Source organism: Pristiophorus japonicus, unplaced genomic scaffold (genome assembly GCF_044704955.1).
Source record: "Pristiophorus japonicus isolate sPriJap1 unplaced genomic scaffold, sPriJap1.hap1 HAP1_SCAFFOLD_913, whole genome shotgun sequence".
Taxonomy (NCBI): domain Eukaryota; kingdom Metazoa; phylum Chordata; class Chondrichthyes; family Pristiophoridae; genus Pristiophorus; species Pristiophorus japonicus.
The window spans coordinates 114,947-134,815 of record NW_027254839.1 but is presented as its reverse complement, the minus strand read 5'-3'; the positions used below and the strand labels follow the sequence as shown (position 1 = coordinate 134,815).

Genomic DNA, 19,869 nt, shown 5'->3' with positions numbered 1-19,869 from the left:
TAGTGACACTCGGTTGATAGTGGCCTTATAGTCGCCACAGATCCTGACCAAGCCATCCGTTTTTAGGACAGGGAAGATGGGGCGTGAATTCAACGGGCCAACTCACTCTTCAATTTTCTCCCGCATCACATATGGCACAGCTCTGGCTTTGTGGTGCACTGGTCTGGCGTCCGGGGTGATGCGTATCACTACTTGGTACCTTTGAAAGTCCCAACATCGGGTTGAAATAGTGACTCAAATTTCTGTAGGACCTGTGAGCATGAACTTCGCTCCACAGATGAAATGGCATGCACATCCCCCCATTTCCAGTTCATCTCGGCTAGCCAGCACCTTCCCCAAAAGCGCAGGACCATTTCCTGGGACAATCCAGAGTGGCAGCCGGTTCTCTGATCCATTATGTGTGACCACCAATATTGCACTGTCTAGCACTGGGATGATCGCTTTGGTGTACATCCGTAATTGCGTGTCAATGCGTTCTAGTTTGGGTCTGCTAGCTCTGAGTGGCCATAGTTTCTCAAATTGTTGGACACTCATAAGTGACTGGCTGGCCCCTGTGTCTAGCTCCATGCGTAGCGGGATGCCATTTAATAGGACTTTCATCATCATAGATGGCGTTTTGTTATATGAGCTGTGGACGTTTGCCACATGAACCCACTGAACTTCAGCATCCATTGCTTTGCTCCAAGCATCAACCTGCCTTGCAGACCCCTCTTCTGGTTCATCTGCCTCGTAAATTAGCCTCACTGCGGGCTTCCTGCACATTCTGGCTAAATGTCCGCTGAAGTTACAATTTCTACAGATGAATTGTTGAAACCTATAGGTTTTTGCAGCATGTCTGCCCCCGCACCTCCAGCATGAGCTGAGATTGTTGTGAACAAAAGGGCTATTACCAGGCATTCCTCTCTGATTGTCTCTTTGATTACTCTTGAGCACTCTGTTAGTGGGTGTCAGTGGTCCCATCCCGGAACGCATTGTCCACTGTGATGGCGTAAATGTCCGTTCAACCTGCCATTGTCTCTGTTGAGGACCCACCCTAGAGTCTGTTACTGCCTGGGTGGTGTCGAATTGCCCTTGCCTGCCTGCGGGGTTCTGAGTCGCATTTTCAATGTTAACTCCCTGATCCATCGCCATGTTGGAAGCACATTTACACGCGTATATTATCTTGGTTTCCTCCTCCCCCGCCATGAAGGTCTGAGCCATCAACGCCGCCGCTTCCAAGGTCAAGTCCTTGGTCTCAATTAACTTTCTGAAAATCCCGGCATGACCAATGCCCTCAATAAAGAAATCCCTTAACATCTCCCCCCTGCAGGCGTCTGTGAACTTACAGAGGCTGGCCAAGCGCCAAAGGTCCGCAACGAAGTCCGGTATGCTCTGTCCTTCCCGACGTTGGTTTGTATAGAATCGGAGTCAGGCCATGTGTATACTGCTCGCCGGTTTGAGGTGCTCACCGATCAGTTTTCTGAACTCTTCAAAGGTTTTGTCCGCCGGCTTCTCGGGTGCGAGTAGGTCTTTCATCAGCGCGTACATCTTAGGTCCATAGCTGGTCAGTAGATGCGTCTTTCGCTTGTTGGTCGTTGCATCTCCAAACCAGTCCTTTGTGACAAAGCTTTGCTGGAGCCTCTCAATGAAATTGTCCCAGTCCTCACCAACACAGTACCTTTCCTCTGTGCTACTGGTGGCCATTTTCGTGAGTGTTGATTCCCGTTTCTCGTCGCCAAATGTAATGTCCTTACACACTACTATAAATTCACACGAGGCACATTCTGCAGACAAGGTCACTCTGTGACCCGAACCTTTATTCACAGGACCAAGAAGTGATGACCCTGCATGGGACCTCCCTTTATATACCTGGATGACCAGGTGAGGAGTGTCTCCCACAAGTTCACCCCCTGTGATCAAGGTGTACATTTCTTAGGTGTATACAGTATGCAGTGTTGTTACATGAAGGTTACAGTTACATGAAGGTTACATACATGACAGTTAGAAAGCAAAGTTTACAGCAATTTGGAAAGCAGATGAATCAAGTTGGTTGAAGCAAAGGATTTTAGTACAGACTGATGAGCAGGAAATTGCTGAGGTGGGCTGGTGCAGGGGGAATCGGGCCGGTAGAATCCTAGAAATTTACAGCATAGAAGGAGGCCATTTCGACCCATCGTGTCCGTCCGTGTTGGTCGAAAAAGAGATTTTCCAGCCTAATTCCACTCTCCAGCTCTTGATCCGTAGCCCTGTAGGTTACGGCACTTCAAGTGCACATCCAAGTACTTTTAAATGTGGTGAGGGTTTCTACCTCTACCATCCTTTCAGGCTGTGAGTTGTTAAGGCCACACCTGGAGTATTGTGTACAGTTTTGGTCTCCTAACTTGAGGAAGGACATTCTTGCTATTGAGGGAGTGCAGCGAAGGTTCACCAGACTGATTCCCGGGATGGCGGGACTGACATATCAAGAAAGACTGGATCAACTGGGCTTGGATTCACTGGAGTTCAGAAGAATGAGAGGGGATCTCATAGAAACGTTTAAAATTCTGACGGGTTTAGACAGGTTAGATGCAGGAAGAATGTTCCCAATGTTGGGGAAATCCAGAACCAGGGGTCACAGTCGAAGGATAAAGGGGTAAGCCATTTAGGACCGAGATGAGGAGAAACTTCTTCACCCAGAGAGTGGTGAACCTGTGGAATTCTCTACCACAGAAAGTTGTTGAGACCAATTCACTAAATATATTCAAAAAGGAGTTAGATGTAGTCCTTACTACTTGGGGGATCAAGGGGTATGGCGAGAAAGCAGGAATGGGGTACTGAGGTTGCATGTTCAGCCATGAACTCATTGAATCGGTGCAGGCTCAAAAGGCCGAATGGCCTACTCCTGCACCTATTTTCTATGTTTCTATGAGTTCCAGACCCCCACCACCCTCTGGGTGAAAATATTTCCCCTCAAATCACCTCCAAACCTTCTACCAACAACTTTAAATCTATGCCCCCTGGTTGTTGACCCCTCTGCTCAGGGAAATAGGTCCTACCTATCCACTCTATCTCAGCCCCTCATAATTTTATACACTTTAATTAAATCTCCCCTCAGCCTCCTCTGTTTCAAAGAAAACAACTTCAGCCTATCCAATCTTTCCTCATAGATAAAATTCTCCAGTCCAGGCAATATTCTAGTAAATCTCCTCTCTACCCTCTCTCATGCAATCACATCTTTCCTGTAATGTGGTGACCAGTACGGCACACAGTACTCTAGCTGTGGCCTAACTAGTGTTTTATACAGTTCTAGCATAACATCCCTGCTCTTATATTCTATTATGTTATATTCTTATATTCAGGGTGGGCTAGGTGTGCCGTGCTGGGTGCAGGATGGGCCGTGGGGGGGGGGGGGGTGCAGGTTGCAGGGTGGGCTGGGGGCCGAGTGCAGGGTGAGCTGGGGGTGGGTGCAGGGTGGGCTAGGTGCACCGTGCATGGTGGGCTGGGTCCAGGGGTGTGCTGGGTACAGGGTGGGCTGGGTGCTGGATGCAGGGCGGACCGGGGGCTGGGTGTAGGGCGGACCGGGCTGGGTGCAGGGTGGGTCGGGCTGGGTTCAGAGTGGGCTAGGTGCACCGTGCAGAGTGGGCCGGGCTGGGTGTTGTGAGCACCGTGCAGGGGTGGGCCGGGCTGGGTGCAGGGTGGGCTGGGGCCTGGGTGCTGGGTGCAGGATGGGCTGGGCTCAGTGCAGGGTGGGTGCTGGATGCAGCGTGGGCCGGGCCGGGCCGGGTGCAGGGTGGGTCGGGCTGGGTGCAGAGTGGGCCGGGGCCTGGGTGCTGGGCGCAGGATGGGCCGGGCTGGGTGCAGGGTGGGGTAGGTGCACCGTGCAGGGGTGGGTTGGGTGCTGGGTGCAGGGAGGCCCGGGCTGGGTGCAGGGTGGGGTAGGTGCTGGGCGGCCCGGGCTGGGTGCATGGTGGGCCGGGGCCTGGGTGCTGGGTGCAGGATGGGCCGGGCTGGGTGCAGGGTGGGGTAGGTGCACCGTGCAGGGGTGGGTTGGGTGCTGGGTGCAGGGCGGCCCGGGCTGGGTGCAGGGTGGGGTAGGTGCACCGTGCAGGGGTGGGCTGGGTGCTGGGCGGCCCGGGCTGGGTGCAGGGTGGGCTGGGTGCTGGGCGGCCCGGGCTGGGGGCTGGGCGGCCCGGGCTGGGTGCATGGTGGGCCGGGGCCTGGGTGCTGGATGCAGGGTAGGCCGGGCCGGGTGCAGTTTGTGTCCTTGTGACGTCACCAGGAAGCACGGGAGGGGGGCGGGATCCGGGGGGTTGTGACGGCACAGGGGGCGTCGCCGCGATCGGGGCGGGGTTTGTGACGGCACAGAGGGCGGAGCTTGTGTCTGTGACGCGGCAGGGGGCGGGCCGGGCAACGTCACGTGGGCCGTGTCTACGCGCGGCGGCCGAGAGAGAAGATGGCGGCGGGCGGGAGCGGGAGCGACAGCGACAGTGGCCGGGCCCCGGGGCCCCTCACCGAGCGCCTGCGGCTCCTGCACGGCGACTTGCGGCGGCGCGGCCTGTCTCGGGACTCCTCGGCGCTGTACTGCCAGCGGTTCTGCGAGGTGAGGCGGCGGCGGGCGTTGCGGGAGCGGGCGGCCTCCGGGAGGGGGAGGGGAGCTTCGGGGCCTCGGACTGTCCCGGCGCCCGATCCTCCGCCTCCCCCCTCCCTCGGGTCCGGAGGCTCCGCCTTTGGAAGCCGGGCGGTGTCTCCATGGCGGGCGGGCGGGCGAGCAGGGATGGGCCGTGCAGCGAGCGCTTGTGTCCCGGGCCCGGCGTCGAGCCCCTCAGCCGACCCTTGGCGAACAATGGGCAGCAGCCCGGCCCCGCGCCCCTCCTCGGCCCCCGGTGAGGGGCACGGCCCGGGCCCCCAGTCTCGGCCATTGGTGTGATGGGTGTGTGAAGGACGGTGCTGCGGGTGAAATTCTCTCACTGCCCGCCGAGCAGCCCGCTCCCTCACAGCTCTCCGGTCTCGTGCCCTTTGTTTTGCATAATTGAACTTTTAAAAAAGTTGGTCTCTGGTGAACTCACTATATTAAAATAAAATATTGAATTTCAGGCCTTCATGTGAATGCAATAGTGCTTTTGTTTATATTGCGCTGGGATAATGGTGTTTAATGTTACTGGTTGTGTATTTTGCGCATGTGTTTACTTGGAAGCTTTGGAAGACCTTGTTAAATATATCAACATAAATCTCGGGTTCCTGATTTGTCAAAGGAAAATGCATAATGCTGGTTTCATCTTTATTACATGTTATTTTTATTTCGGTGGCTAGAGATAATCCTGTTTAGTATTTGTCCAATCTTATGAACTGTACATTATTTACTATACTGTTATTTTTCTTGTCTCGTGTATAATTGATTTCTGTTCCTTCAGTGGATTGTTATGCTTTTTCTGACATTGGCCTGTTCCTAACTGGTGTTTGAATTTGTCCTCGTTGATGTAATATTGAATATAGTTGAGTGTAAGCCATATCCCTCTTCATTCATTCTAATTGTTGTTTGGTAGGAATGGGAAGGTAGTCATTGTATTGCTTTTTAGTTTTGTCTTGCTGTAATCAAGTACAAAGCAATACACCATCACTGGATATGTGTGCATATGTAATGTTATACAAGAGGCATTACACTCCTGTGCATCTTAATTGCTAATTTTTTATCCCTGTTTTAAGTTTTGAAGCCATTTGTGAGAAGCCTGGAGGCAGATGTTTTGTGTAGAATTCCCCTGCTGTAATGTTTTGAAGTTCCACTTCAGTGATGTCATGAAAGGGGAGGTTCCAAGAGTAGAATTTAGTGAGGTCACAATAGGGGGGCTTGACACAGGATCTGATCTCGCATGGACTGGACGTGTTAAAATGGAAAACATGTTGAGGGGTAATTACCATTTGTGACACTCGTAAAACACTGATTCTTGAAGACATTGTACTGAATCCTTGGATCGGATTCAGTTTGATGCTTCAACTGAGCTGCTTACTCGCTCATGTCCCATCAGCTCTCCCCTCTCCAAAATAAAATTCACACGGCTTACCTGGTTTGATCATTCATGCATGCTTCCCTTTTTACCAATCAAACAAGCAAACCAGACAGCAGCAATGGAAGAGTTTGGTGATGTTTGCTCTGTGATGTGTAGGAAAATATTGATCCTGGACAGTTAGAAGAAAATCAAACAAAAATAATTTGTTACAGTTCTGGAATATACATACTCAGCATGGCTATGTACAATAGATTTTGTGAAAGTGTACAATTTTAATGTAGTGGAGTTAAAATTTAATGAACTCTGCATACGGTCCTGTTCAGATGGCAGTTTTGGTTAACGGCTCAATTCCTTAAGACCTGAAATTTACATCATAGGGTATCTTAGGTTTATATGGGTCAGAAAAAGCCACTATAAACCGCTGTGTAAATTCTGCTTGTGTATCCTGTGTTAAGTAACAGAATAGAACATGATATGACATCATTGGTTGTTGTGCTTCTTGGTGAATTGGAGCAGTAGTAGTTGAGCAGGAGAGTATTGTGTACTAGATGTTTAAATTAGTGTAATGCATGGTGGTGGGATGTGTTTGGACAATCGATACCTAGGCTGAGCTGAGTGTAAGTTGTTGGGTGAGTGCACCAGAATATCTGTCACAAGTTGCTTTTATATTGTACTTTAAAAAAAAAAAATCGGCAACATCACCGAAAACACGACAGGTTCCACATTTACGCTGACCACTTCCAGCTCGACCTCACCACCACCTCTCTCGACCTCTTCATTGCCTCTGATTTGTCATGCACGATGCTTGTCTGACATCCAGTGTTGGATGACCAGAAATTCCCTCCGACTAAATATTGGGAAGATCGAAGCCATTGTCTTCAGTCTCCTAAGCAAACTCAGTGACCACTGACTCCATGTCGTATTTGACCCCGAGATGAGTTTCCGACCACATAATCCGCATCGTCACCAAGACGTCTACTTCCATCTCCGTAATATTGCCGGTCTCCATTTCCGCCTCAGCTCATTGGCTGCTGAAACCCTGGTCAGTGCCTTTGTTACCTCAAGACTGGACTATTCCAATGCTCTCCTGGCTGACCTTCCACCATCACTAAACTTCATTCAAAACTCTGCTGCCAACATCCGAACTCGCACCAAGTCCTGTTCACCCATCACTCTTGGGCTCACTGACCTACAATGACTCGTCCAAAAATGCCTCAATTTAAAAAAAAATGTAGCATCCTTGTTTTCAAATCCCTTCATGGCCTCGCCTCTCCCTATCTCTGTAACCTCCTCCAGCCCTACAAACCTCTGATCTCTGCGCTCCTCCAATTCTGACCTCTTGTGCACCCTCGATCTTAATTAATTAGGGATTGGCAATAAATACTGGCCTTGTCGGCGATGACCACATCCCGTGAATGATGTTTTAAAAAATTGCTCCACCTTTGGCGCCTTCAGCTGCCTGGGTCCTAAGCTCTGGAATTCCCTCCCTAAACTTTTCTGCCTCTCTCCTATATGATGCTCCTTAAAACCTACCTCTGACCAAGCTTTTGGTCACCTGCTCAAATATCTCTTTGTGGCTTGGTGTCTAATGTTTGATAGGTTGCTGTGATGCACATCGGGACTTTATATTATGTTAAAGATGCTATATGAGTGCAAGTTGTTGTAGTGCTGTGCTCGTGGTGCTGGCTCTTAATGGATACAGCAAATGCAACACAAAAGTAAAAATGTCTGACTCGGTAAGAAAGGTAGTAGACATTAATGAAGCTGGAAGTTTTACCTTTGTTGATAGCTGCCTTGGACCTGTGGTATCAATGGTACTAAAGCAAGAGCTATTAGTTTTGCTTTGAAATGACATGATTTTGATGATTGGAGAGACATTGGTCATGGTATTAAATTTACAAATTTGTACTCTGACAGGAACAAATTGTAATATGGGTGAGTAAATGGTGCAAAAAGGTATATAGTCAGAATAATGTGGACAATCCTGAAAAGTTACCTTCATATCAAAGATAAATCTGCTTCAAAGCCTTGTCTAATTGTTTAATATTTGCACAGTTCTGTTTTGGAGTCCCTCATGTAAACAAAACTACATTTCTCATTTTGTATCCTTGTGTAGCACTCGTTGGGACTGCCTTAAGTAGAAAGAACTCTCCTAGGAAATGTTTTTCCTTTCCCAATAGAGGGAGTTTTTACTGGGAAATGGTTCACTGAGCACATGTGTATTGGGTCTCTTGTGGCAACATACGGTATTTGTCATTTAATTGTCGGAAGTTAATTGATAGTTATGCGAAAAGGTTTGTTTAGTTACAAGACAGATAAAATAATTCACATTAAAATCCTGCACCGATTCCTCATGACACAGCAAGTTTATCCAGTGAGCAGCTGAAGCACGGATTACAGGAAGGTGCGATGTTCGATTTCCTAGTTTGTGCTGTACAAACTGATCTCTGTCAGTGGGGCAATTGGCCAGGATTCCTGTCCCTGATCTCTGTTTAGCCTCTACTGGAAGTGCAGGTGTGTGGATCTGAGCAGAGCGCAATGTTGGGCCTGGCTGCCATGCCATCCATCTAGGCATATATCTGGCCAGTTGTTCCTCTCTCTCCCCCTGCCACAGAGGCACTGACTTTTGCTGGGATGCAGACCGACTCAGCTGGCAGCCTCCAGTATTTGTTCCAAGAGGTCATTCTTCAGGCATGACCCGAGAAAATGGAATTTCATGTGGATATCATAGTCAAGTCTGATTCTTTTTTTTGATTGTATCCTAACCTGAATTCTTTACACACTCGCTTACTGGCAGTAATTGCTAAATAGATGCATAGGAAGGAGACCATTTAACTTATCATAGCTTATTCATCAAGAACAACAATATCGTTGTCCGTTTCCCCCCCTCACCCAAACACATTATCCAAAGATTAAATGATTTCCAGTGTTTCTCTTCCCCAACCTACCCAGAAGTCCCTTTCCACGATTGATCAGTTTGAAACTTCCCAACAGCAATCCTAAATTTTTTTTTTACTGTCGCCTTGTCTACAGTCGGGCTTTAGTTTCAAGCAGCGTTCCCAATGTTCCTTTAATCTTGTATTCTCTCGCCTCTTATCACCTCCTTTCAAGGCCGAAAAGACTAAGCTTGCTCTGTTTTTCCTCACCGCTCAGTCATCTGACATTAAGGATCTGACACTGTGGCTCTTTTGCACTGCCCCCAGAATTTGAATTCCTATCGACTATCTTGATGACTGGAAGTGGGGCACAGTAATCGAGCCTTGGTTTGACTGGAGCACTGTGCTGATGAAGCATAATTCTACTGTTTTAACCATATAATTGATTTATCTGTTTGCTTTGATTGTTAGCCTGCTGCAACTTGACATGTTCTGCTCGGGTTTTCTCAACTTCATCCGAGGCTATTTTGATACTGTTGATGGAGTGTTTATATTGTCTTCCTATGTGCAGTACTTTACACTTGTCCATATTTAGCTGTCATTCTTCTGCCACTTGTATATTTTGTCAAACTCATTTTGTAGTTCCTGTGCGCCACCTCAGTTTCAAATGTCATTCTTGTTTAGTGGTGTCTGTGAATTTGATCAATTTGCAAAGAGCGTCTCTGAATTAAAGTCAGTAATGTTGATTGTTAACAGTTAAGGTCCCACTACCAATCCTTGGAGATCTCCACTCAGCTCTCTTTTCTCTCTTTTTTTTCTCTCTCTCTCTCTCTCTCTCTCTCTCTCTCTCTCTCTCTCTCTCTCTCTCTCTCTCTCTCTCTCTCTCTCTCTCTCCACCACATAACTCAGCTAACAAGTACCTGCTGCTTCAGCCAACTTTTTATCCATTCCCATGGTGTTATCTTGAATCCCCACTGCTCGAATCTGTAGAAGCCTATTATGTGGAACTTTGCAATTCCTTCAAAAAAAAGTCATCGGATTAGAGGCAGATAGCAGAGGCCTGGCTGAGTTTTCATTCCCCAGTCCAGAAGTGATCTATCTGCTGCTCCAGCTGGGATTGGCTCAACACAGACCTGGAGCTTTCCAGTCTAAATGCTTTCGTGCACCAAAGGATGCTTTTACCCCTTAGGCCATCACGGGAGTTCCAGGCTAATTGTTTGACCCACACATAGGGAATAATTGGAAGAGAAAAAAAAGATAAGGAAACAGATTCTGGTGCATGGATTGGGAGATTAGGAGGGACGACTTTGAGAAGGTTTTTTGAAGAGGCAGAGGGAGTTCCAGAGGTTGTTGAAGGTTCTGTCAACAGTGGTGGGTTGAAAGGAATGCTGCATAAAAGGCCAGAATCAAAGGGTGCTGGAGGGGATATTAGGCTGGAGGAGGTAGGGTGGGATGAGGTTGTGGAAGGGCTTGAGGATGCGGATTTAAAATTTTAAAACATTGGGGTGGAAAGGGAGTCACTGTAGGTTAGCAGGGAAATTGAATGAATCGCCCATAGGCCTTAATGCAGGACCAAATATAGATGGAGGTCTGGATGTCTAGCTGCATGGAGGTAGTGCCACACAGAACGGAGGATGGTGAAATTGAATCTCGATCACCATTTTCCTGATTTCTATTCTCGTGCAGTAGACTCACTTGTATTTGGTAATAAATCCTGGATGGCTTTGAATTGTCTTCAGACACTTGAGTTAAATCTCTGTGTAAATCAGGCAATGAAAATCTTCTGCAGTATTTTAAACTCAAACAAAACATTGCTGTAGGGTGTTTGAAATAAATAAGAAATATCAATACTGGTTGAGACTGGAGTTTGATCTCAAACGTTGTTTAATTTCTAACTAATGGATTTGATATCAAATGTTCATGTCACTAGAATTTCAGTGAAACATAATGGTAAGTTAGTGAAATCAGCATTGTGTGTACATGAATGGTGGGAAAATACTGGGCAGTATAATTGTAGATCTGTCTTTCCAAAATTCAAATTATTTGAAAAAAGTTTTGAGCTATATCACCCTGGTGAAGCCCAATTGTTTTAGGTCTGTTGGTTATGGCAGTGATTTGAGCTAATGATGAATTAAGAGCATCTCATAGCATTGTAGTGTATTTGCCATGTCTGATTTTTATTTGTGATATATTAAGGCTGGTTGTTTTCTATGAAACTTTGACGTGTGGCTTATAAAACTATTGCAAATTCCCAGGAACAAGCAAGATAATTGTTTTTTTGGAGGACCCATTTCCTTAGTTTGTACAAAAGCAAAATACTGTGGATGCTGGAAATCTGAAATAAAAACAGAATGCTGGAAATACTCAGCGGGTCAGGCAGCATTTGTGGAGAGAGAAACAGAGTTAACATTTCAGGTCGATGATCTTTCGTCAGAGTTGGGAAAAGTTGGTGATGTAAGAAATTTTAAGCAAGTGCAAGAAGGGTTGTAATCCTTCGCAGACCATAATGGAGTGCGGCATATTTTTGTTCCCTGCTGCTACCTTGTACCATCTTCAGCTGTGGTAAAAGAATGGATCTGCACGGGCTTCAATTTGCTTCCCACTTCTTATAGTAACTGCATTCCTCATAGTTGAGGGGCCCATTGGATGGATTCATTAGTGTGTTTCTTTATTGCATGGATGGGTGCAATTTTCCGATTTTTTAAAAATTACTTTTTCCGGTATACTAGCAGCACTGTTGGCCAGGTGGGGGGGAATAAATGGTTATATGATGAGCCTATCCGTTGGTTTATGCAGGCACTAACTTGCCATCATAACGTTAGTTCAACAGAATTTACAGATGGGTGCATCGTATTGAAGCTGAACCTTTCCATGTGCCTTTTCTTAACCCTTCAGACTACATATATATGAGATGGTGCAAAAAAAAATGTCTGGAAGGGTGGGGGGTGAAAGAAACTGCACATGAAAATTAAATATTGGTCATTGAATGTTTTTGTGTATAGAGGAAGGCTGTGGTTGGGAATTAAATGTAAAGCCATTTCAATGCTACCAGGATTTTAGTAGCATCAGGTGCATTGGACAATGAAAAGCACCAGGCAGAACAATTATATTGTGGATTTTGACCTCCCAAATGTCAGTTTTATCTGGAATGAGAATTTTGAACTCTCACTTGGTACTGTTGATTATAGGTCTTACAGGTGCTGGCTGCGGTCGTATAGGTAGTAGATGTAGTAAAGTGAAACTATTTCGGCACACAATTAAAGCTTATTGACATGTTTTTTAATCTATTGCATTGGTGGGTTTGCATTCTGATTGATCTGAGATTGTCCTCTATTAGGTAAGCTCAAGCAACTTACTGGTGTGTAGGTTTCTGTGATGGATGTGCCCCCCCTACATGGGGGTGCAGAACAGAGACCTGGTTGGGGTGTACATACACAAGTCTTTGAAGGTGGCAGGGCAAATTGATATTTGGGATATTTGGCTTTGAAAATGGAGGCATAGAGTGCAAAAGCAAGAAAGTTATGATTGACCTTATAAAAGGCTGGTTAGGTCTCAACTGGAGTATTGTGACCAATTCTGGGCATCACATTTTTTAGGAAGGGTGGCAAGGCCTTGGAGAGGGTGCAGAGGAGATTTACTAAAATTGCACCAGGGATGAGGGGCTTCAATTACGTGGAGAAACTAGAGAAATGGGGATTGTTCTCTGGGCAGAAACGGTTAAGGGAGATTTAATATTAAGAGGGGTTTTGATTGTACAGTTTCTCCTTATTTGCTCTAACGTTGGCAAACAGAGGACACAGTTTTACGGTAATTGGCAAAAGAACCAGAGGCAAGATGAGGAGAAATTCTTCACTCAGCGAGTTATGATCTGGAAAGCGCTGCCTGAAGGGATGGTGGAAGCAGATTCAATAATAACTTTCAACAGGGAATTGGATACATGCTTGAAGGGGAAATATTTGCAAGGCTATGGGAAACGGGATTAATTGGGTAGCTCAATAGCTGGCACAGGCAGGCTGGGCCGAAAGTTCTCTTTTTCTGTGCTATATCATTCCATGATTCAACAAATTGCTGTTCTATAATGCAGCTCAATGTCATGTTCGCAGCTTTGCTTCACTTGTATACACTGTTACACAGGCCCTATCCCTGACCTCATCTTTCTCCAGTTTCTCTCCGATCTCCCCATATGACTGTTCCGAGCTCATCCTGTCCATTTCCTGCTCCCTCGACCCTATTCCCATCAATATGACTACCCAACTTCCTTTTCTGGCTCCCGTTAGATGACATTGTTAACAGTTTTCTCTCCTCGGGTACTGTCCCCCTCTCCTTCAAATCTGCCATCATCACCCCTCTCTCAAAAACAACCCTTGATCCCTCCATCCTTGCAAACTACTGCCCCATCTCCAACCTCCCTTTCCTTTCCAAAGTCCTTGAACGTTTTGTTTCCTCCCAAATCTGTGCCCATCTTTCCCACAATTCCATGTTTAAATCCCTCCAGTCCAGTTTTTGTGTCTGCCACAGTACTGGAACAGCTCTCATCAAAATTGCAAATGACATCCTTTGTGACTGATGTAGGCAAACTATCCCTCCTCATCCTTCTTGATTTGTCTGCAGCCTTTGACACAGTTGACCACTCTATCCTTCTCCAACGCCTCTCCACCACCGTCTAGCTGGGTGGGACAGCACTTGCCTGTTTCCATTCTTATCTATCTAATCGTAGCCAGAGAATCACTTGCAACAACTTCTCTTCCTGCCCCGCATTGTTACCTCTGGTGCCCCCAAGGATCTATCCTTGGCCTCCTCCTATTTCTCATCTACATGTTTCCTCTTGGCGACATCATCTGAAAACACAGCGTCAGTTTCCACGTGTACGCTGATGACACCCAGCTCTACCTCACTACCACTTCTCTCGACTCCTCCACGGCCTCTAAATTGTTAGACTACATGTCTGACATCCAGTTCTGGATGAGCAGAAACCTTCTCCAATTAAATATTGAGAAGACTGAAGCCATTGTTTTCAATCCTCGCCACAAACTCTGTTCCCTAGTCACTGACTCCATCCCTCTCCAACTTTTGTCTGAGGCTGAACCTGACTGTTTGCAATCTTGGTGTCATATTTGACCCTGAAATGAGCTTTTGATTGCATATCCGCAGCATAACTAATACCGCCTATTTCCACCTCCGTAACATCGCCCGTTTCTGCTTTTGCCTCAGCTCATCTGCTGCTGAAACCCTCATCCATGACTTTGTTACCATGCCCCAAACTCTGGAACTCCCTGCCTAAACCTCTCTGCCTTTCTACCTCTCTCCTCCTTGAAGGCGCAGCTTAACCAAGCTTTTGACCAAGCTTTTGGTCACCTGCGCTAATTTCTACTTATGCGGTTCGGTGTCAAATTTTTATCGCATAATACTCCTGTGAAGCGCCTTGGGACGTTTCACTACGTTAAAGGCGCTATATAAATACAAGTTGTTTCTCCCCATCTGTCTATACTAAGGACAGGTGTGGGCTGTGTTCTTGGGTCTCTTCCTCCATTATGTGCAGCAGTTCTATGCTGCTGTTGCTCGTAGAAAAGTTCCTGTTTGACACTTCAGTAAATAGGTGTAGTTGCTTTTTAGAATTCTTGGAAAACAATTTGTAACAAAGTTTATTTCTATTTAATTTAGATGCATTAGCTAGTGTGTGTTTTTAACATTAATTCGCGTAGTAGCTTACTGAAGCCTTATCATAGCCAGATCTTCAGTTGATGTCAATATCCTGCTTCAAGATATTTGTGAGTGTGTTGGATTTTCTCCAGTTGCTAACACCCCTGACACCTGTCTTTGTTTATCAACATTGAACAATTTCCAACGCGGCTGGGCTTGTACAAAGTTCAGCAAAAGGACTCGTTGCTGCTAATCGTGGCTTGTCACCTAGTTTGCTTAAGCCGAAGGGGGTTGTCATGTAACCTCTGGGAGATTTTACCGGAGAGTAGCCTGTGGTCTTTAAAAGTTCATGAAAAATAAACTCTTCATTTCTCCACTTCTGCGTAGAATTTGAATTCATTTCTGAGCGAAGTAATTTTAGATTGTCTGTAACTGGTGCTTTCTTGTGAGCTCAAGTTTCTCGCATGTAGGATTAGTGAACTTCACACTTTGGCCGGCCCACCTTCTCTTGTTGGTACATGATCAGATGATGTCTGATTATGTATCTGAGTTTTATTTATTTTGAGACATCATCAGTTTTATCAACTACTGTAAGGGGGTATAGTATTATAAGGGGATAACATACTGTCACCAAAGTGGAAGACATTCGCTTCTATGCATGTAAAGCTCGCTTCTAAAACTCACTTACAAATGGGTTTTAAAATGGAGAACAGCTAAAAAGCAAAGCTTGCTGGTAAATGCGTTGAACCCTAGCACAGACTGATAGAAGATTCAGTACAGAACAACACTTGCCAAGGACAGTAGAGTAAGCTGTTTGGGAACATGGATTATAGTATTGACTGGTAGTCTTGACTAGAGTTCTTGGGAGAGCGATAAGGAGGCACCGCCCTAGGAAACAAGGTTAATCAATATGTCATGAGGAACTGAGACACAGTTGACCCCACTGAGCAAATGCATTCCATGGAAGATGGAAAGGTTGGGGGAACCACTCAGAGTCAGTCTGATAAGGGTCAACGAATCAATGTAACTTCGCTGATAAGCAGTGGGTCAATCGATGGTTTGTAGGAGGGTCGCACACCTCAGAAAATGTATAACTGTCGATGTAGAAACCTCTTTTCTTAAAAGGGTTCATCGGAACTCTTCCACTGCATGCTTGAATAAAAACCGGTTGAACCGAGGTTTCATCTGAGTGATTCCGTGGTCTCTATACGGGCGGGCGGGTGTCGATTCCTTATATCAAGGAGTCCATCTTGAAGAGAAGTCTTTTTACCCCAACATTTGGCACTGCGAGTAAGGTACAGACACTCCGACCCGGACGATGTGGCAGCTATTGCAGTGAATATTCTTTTTTGTACCACCTGCAGAGCTGTAGCATTGACTGGGAAGGAGATAATCTGTACAAAGAACTAAATTATATCGGACAGAAGGGTGAAGACCGAGGTAGGATAGCTGTATATCCTGAAGCATGATGGGTGACTTGATAAAACAAGAAGCCTGTATTGATCGTGCGGGGCGCAAACAAGAAGGAATACAATCTAAAGGGGCAGTGGGTGCTGACCCAGGATCTTTAGGAAAAACTGGCCAGTGGGATGGAATGAAGACCAGGGGAGTCTCTGATATATGGACCGGAAGGGTCTCTGGTATAAATGCTAGCAGGAAAGAATATGAAAATAATGAAAAAAAACTTACAAATTAAAACCGACCCTTAAGTTGCCGAGGAACCAGATTAGGGCGGCAGTCAGTATTGTTAGTCCGGCCGGACATTGGAGGAGTCCAAGGGCTTGTAAAACAGTACACAGAATCTGGTAGATGGGTAGATGTACCTAGACGAGAAATGGCATGCAAGGATAAGTTGCTGAAAAATAAAAACGACACAGAAGCTTCAGCTTTTGTGCCGAGGAAGGGAAAGATAAGCTGTGTTGAATGAAAAGTTGGTATGAATGTCTGTCTTTAAATGAAAGTGTTTGTGTGGAAGTTTTCTTGACTGGAATATTTGAGATGGGAGTTAATGAATTTTTCATTTGTCTGAAAGCCGGTCTTTTAAAAGAGAAATGATTGTATGTCTGTTTTAACTCCTCCACTTTTCAGACATGAAATGCAGAAAGGATGGGTTTGTTTAACAAAAGATAAAATTTCAACCTTGAAGTTACAGTTGCTATAAGAAAAATAAATTGAACGTTTTCATTGGAGTACAAAAAATGGCGATTATCTTATGGAGTTTAAATTAACAATTTCTCGGAGCTGCAAGCCTTCTGTGTAAAATGTTTTAGATACAAAAACGAATTCAGTATTTTTACAGTTCATTGGAAAGACATCTGAAGAAAGGAGAAAATGAAAAAGATATTGGTTTAAGTGTGAATATGAAACTTTCACCACATTGGAAAAGAGAGAAAAGACACTGTTGTTGATTTTTTGTTAGGAAAAATAAAAGTTGCCGTTTGGTTGTTTGGAAAACGCTATTTTAAATTACGGGAAAGTTTCTGCTTCAGTAAAGGAGATTTAAATGTTGGGTTTGAAAACCTTTTTAAAATTGAGATGAATTGCGAGCACTTGTGTCTCATATTGGGAAAGGTTTTTTAAAAAAAAAAGAATTACGCGAAGTCACGTAATGACATCATACCTTCTTACAAACCTGTAAAGGAGTTAACCCTTTCCATTGACACCTGTTTTATTTAGTTCATCAAACAACTTTATCATTGCTGCATAAAATAAAAAAAAAATACTGGACATTATAAATTTGGGTTTCTTAATTGGAAGTGAATGTTTCCCCACATGCCAGAAGGAAAATAAATAAATTGTTACGGTTATAAAGAATATGGAAAGAGTGAAGTAACATATCTAGCTAGGTTACATCATAACACAAGGGAAAAGACAAATGCCCATGGTCAGAAACATAGAAAATAGGTGCAGGAGTAGGCCCTTCGAGCCTGCACCACCATTCACTATGATCATGGCTGATCATGCAACTTCAGTACCCCATTCCTGCTTTCTCTCCATACCCCTTGATCCCTTTAGCTGTAAGGGCCACATCTAACTCCCTTTTGAATATATCTAACGAACTGGCCTCAACAACTTTCTGTGGTAGACAATTTCACAGGTTCACTATTCTGAGTGAAGAAGTTTCTCCTCATCTCGGTCCTAAATGGCTTACCACTTATCCCTTAGGCTGTGACCCCTGGTTCTGGACTTCCCCAACATCGGGAACATTCTTCCTGCATCTAACCTGTCCAACCCTGTCAGAATTTTATGTTTCCATGAGATCCCCTCTCATTCTTCTAAATTCCAGTGAATATAAGCCTAGCGAACCAGTCTTTCTTCCTATGTCAGTCCTGCCATCCTGGGAATCAGTCTGGTGAACCTTCGCTGCACTCCCTCTATAGCAAGAACGTCCTTCCTCAGATTAGGAGACCAAAACTGAACACACTATTCCAGATGAGGCCTCACCAAGACCCTGTACAACTGCAGTAAGACCTCCCTGCTCCTATACTCTCATCCTCTCGCTATGAAGGCCACCGTGCCATTTGCCGCCTTCACTGCCTGCTGTACCTGCATGCCAACTTTCAATTCCTGATGTATCATGATACCCAGGTCTCGTTGCACCTCCTCTTTTCCTAATCTGTCACCATTCAGATAATCGGCCTTCCTGTTTTTGCCACCAAAGTGGATAACCTCACATTTATCTACATTATACTGCATCTGCCATGCATTTGCCCACTCACCTAACCTGTCCAAGTCACCCTGCAGCCTCTTCGCATCCTCCTCACAGCTCACACTGCTACCCAGTTTAGTGTCATCTGCAAACTTGGAGATATTACATTCAATTCCTTTGTCTAAATCATTAATGTATATTGTAAATAGTTGGGGTCCCAGCATTGAACCTTGCGGTACCCCACTAGTCACTGCCTGCCATTCTGAAAAGGACCCGTTTCTTCCTACTCTTTGCTTCCGTCTGCCAACCAGCTCTATATCCATGTCAATACATTACTCCCAATACCATGTTCTTTAATTTTGCACACCAATCTCTTGTGTGGGACCTTGTCAAAAGTCTTTTGAAAGTCCAAATACAGCACATCCACTGGTTCTCCCTTGTCCACTCTGCTGGTTACATCCTCAAAAAATTCTAGAAGATTTGTCAAGCATGATTTCCCTTTCATAAATCCATGCTGACTTGGACCGATACTGTCACTGCTTTCCAAATGTGCTGCTGTTACATCTTTAATAATTGATTCCAACATTTTTCACACTAGCGAATTACCACCAATGCATCCACTATTTCTAGGGCCATTTCCTTAAGTACTCTGGGATGCAGACTATCCGGCCCTGGAGATTTATCGGCTTTCAATCCCATCAATTTCCCTAACACAATTTCCTGACTAATAAGGATTTCCTTCAGTTCCTCCTTTTCGCTTGACCCGCCGTCCCCTAGTATTTCAGGAAGGTTATTTGTGTCTTCCTTAGTGAAGACAGAACCAAAGTATTTGTTCAATTGGTCCATTTCTTTGTTCCCCATTATAAATTCACCTGATAAGGAGGCTATTGGATCAATACCAAAGCCATGGACCGTGAAAGGGGTCAGGCAGGTACAAGGACTAGTCAGTCAACTACTACCGAAGTTTTATCCCTGAATATGCCGAGATGGCCCAACCTACACAGAGACCTGGTCAGGGGGAGGGGGGGGGGGAAATCCTCCCAAGAGCCAGTGGACTAGGGCCCTGATCAGGAAACAATGTTTGTAAAGTTAAAATAAGCTCTGATAAGTGCTCCAGCCCTGGGATTATCTGACCAGAATAGGCCCTTCCACATCTATACTCACCACAGTAAAGATCCACAGTAAAGATCATCATCACGCGGTGGTGACTCAATTACATACCCAGCATATTTTAGTAGAATTGTTTAACACAGGAAGGCTAATGACGGTATCCGACGCACAAAAGGCTACATGGGAAGCAATGCTCTTGCCCCCCCAATGGGACGGCAACAATTACGGAGGGAGAGGAGCATCAGTGTAGCTCCATAGGAGAAGACGAGGGAAGTAGTCAGGCTAGTGAAACCCCGCTTAAGGAAGCAGACATGGATTTATACATAGCTGGGTCCTGGCGCGATATCAACAGGACACCACGGACGGGATGGACAGTGGTAGATAGCAGCGGACAGGTTAGAATGGAAGGATGGCTAGAAGGGTGCCTATCGGCTCAAGTGGCTGAATTGGTCATTCTCACCGAGGCTCTAAGGATGGCTAAAGGAAAAAGAGTAAACATCAAGAGTACAGGCAGTCGGTATGTTTTTGGATTAGTGCATGATTATATGATAGCCTGGAGTAGACGGGGATACATGACCTCCGGAGGAGGGCCAATAAAACATGAGGATATTAAATTAGTGGAAGCCTCCCT

At 45.5% G+C, this 19,869-nt stretch overlaps 2 protein-coding genes across 2 annotated transcripts in view; both read left to right on the top strand.

Annotated features, from left to right (window-relative positions):
* Nucleotides 1-19,869, top strand: part of LOC139257837 (syncytin-2-like) — a 61,428-nt gene that overhangs the window by 24,563 nt on the left and 16,996 nt on the right. The window lies entirely within an intron of this gene.
* The window catches only part of rlf (RLF zinc finger), a 101,608-nt gene continuing 86,114 nt past the window's right edge, over nt 4,376-19,869 (top strand). The window contains exon 1 of the mRNA XM_070874639.1: nt 4,376-4,558. Coding sequence (XP_070730740.1) covers nt 4,412-4,558 — 147 coding nt within the window. The 5' untranslated portion in view covers nt 4,376-4,411. The remainder of the gene's footprint in view (nt 4,559-19,869) is intronic.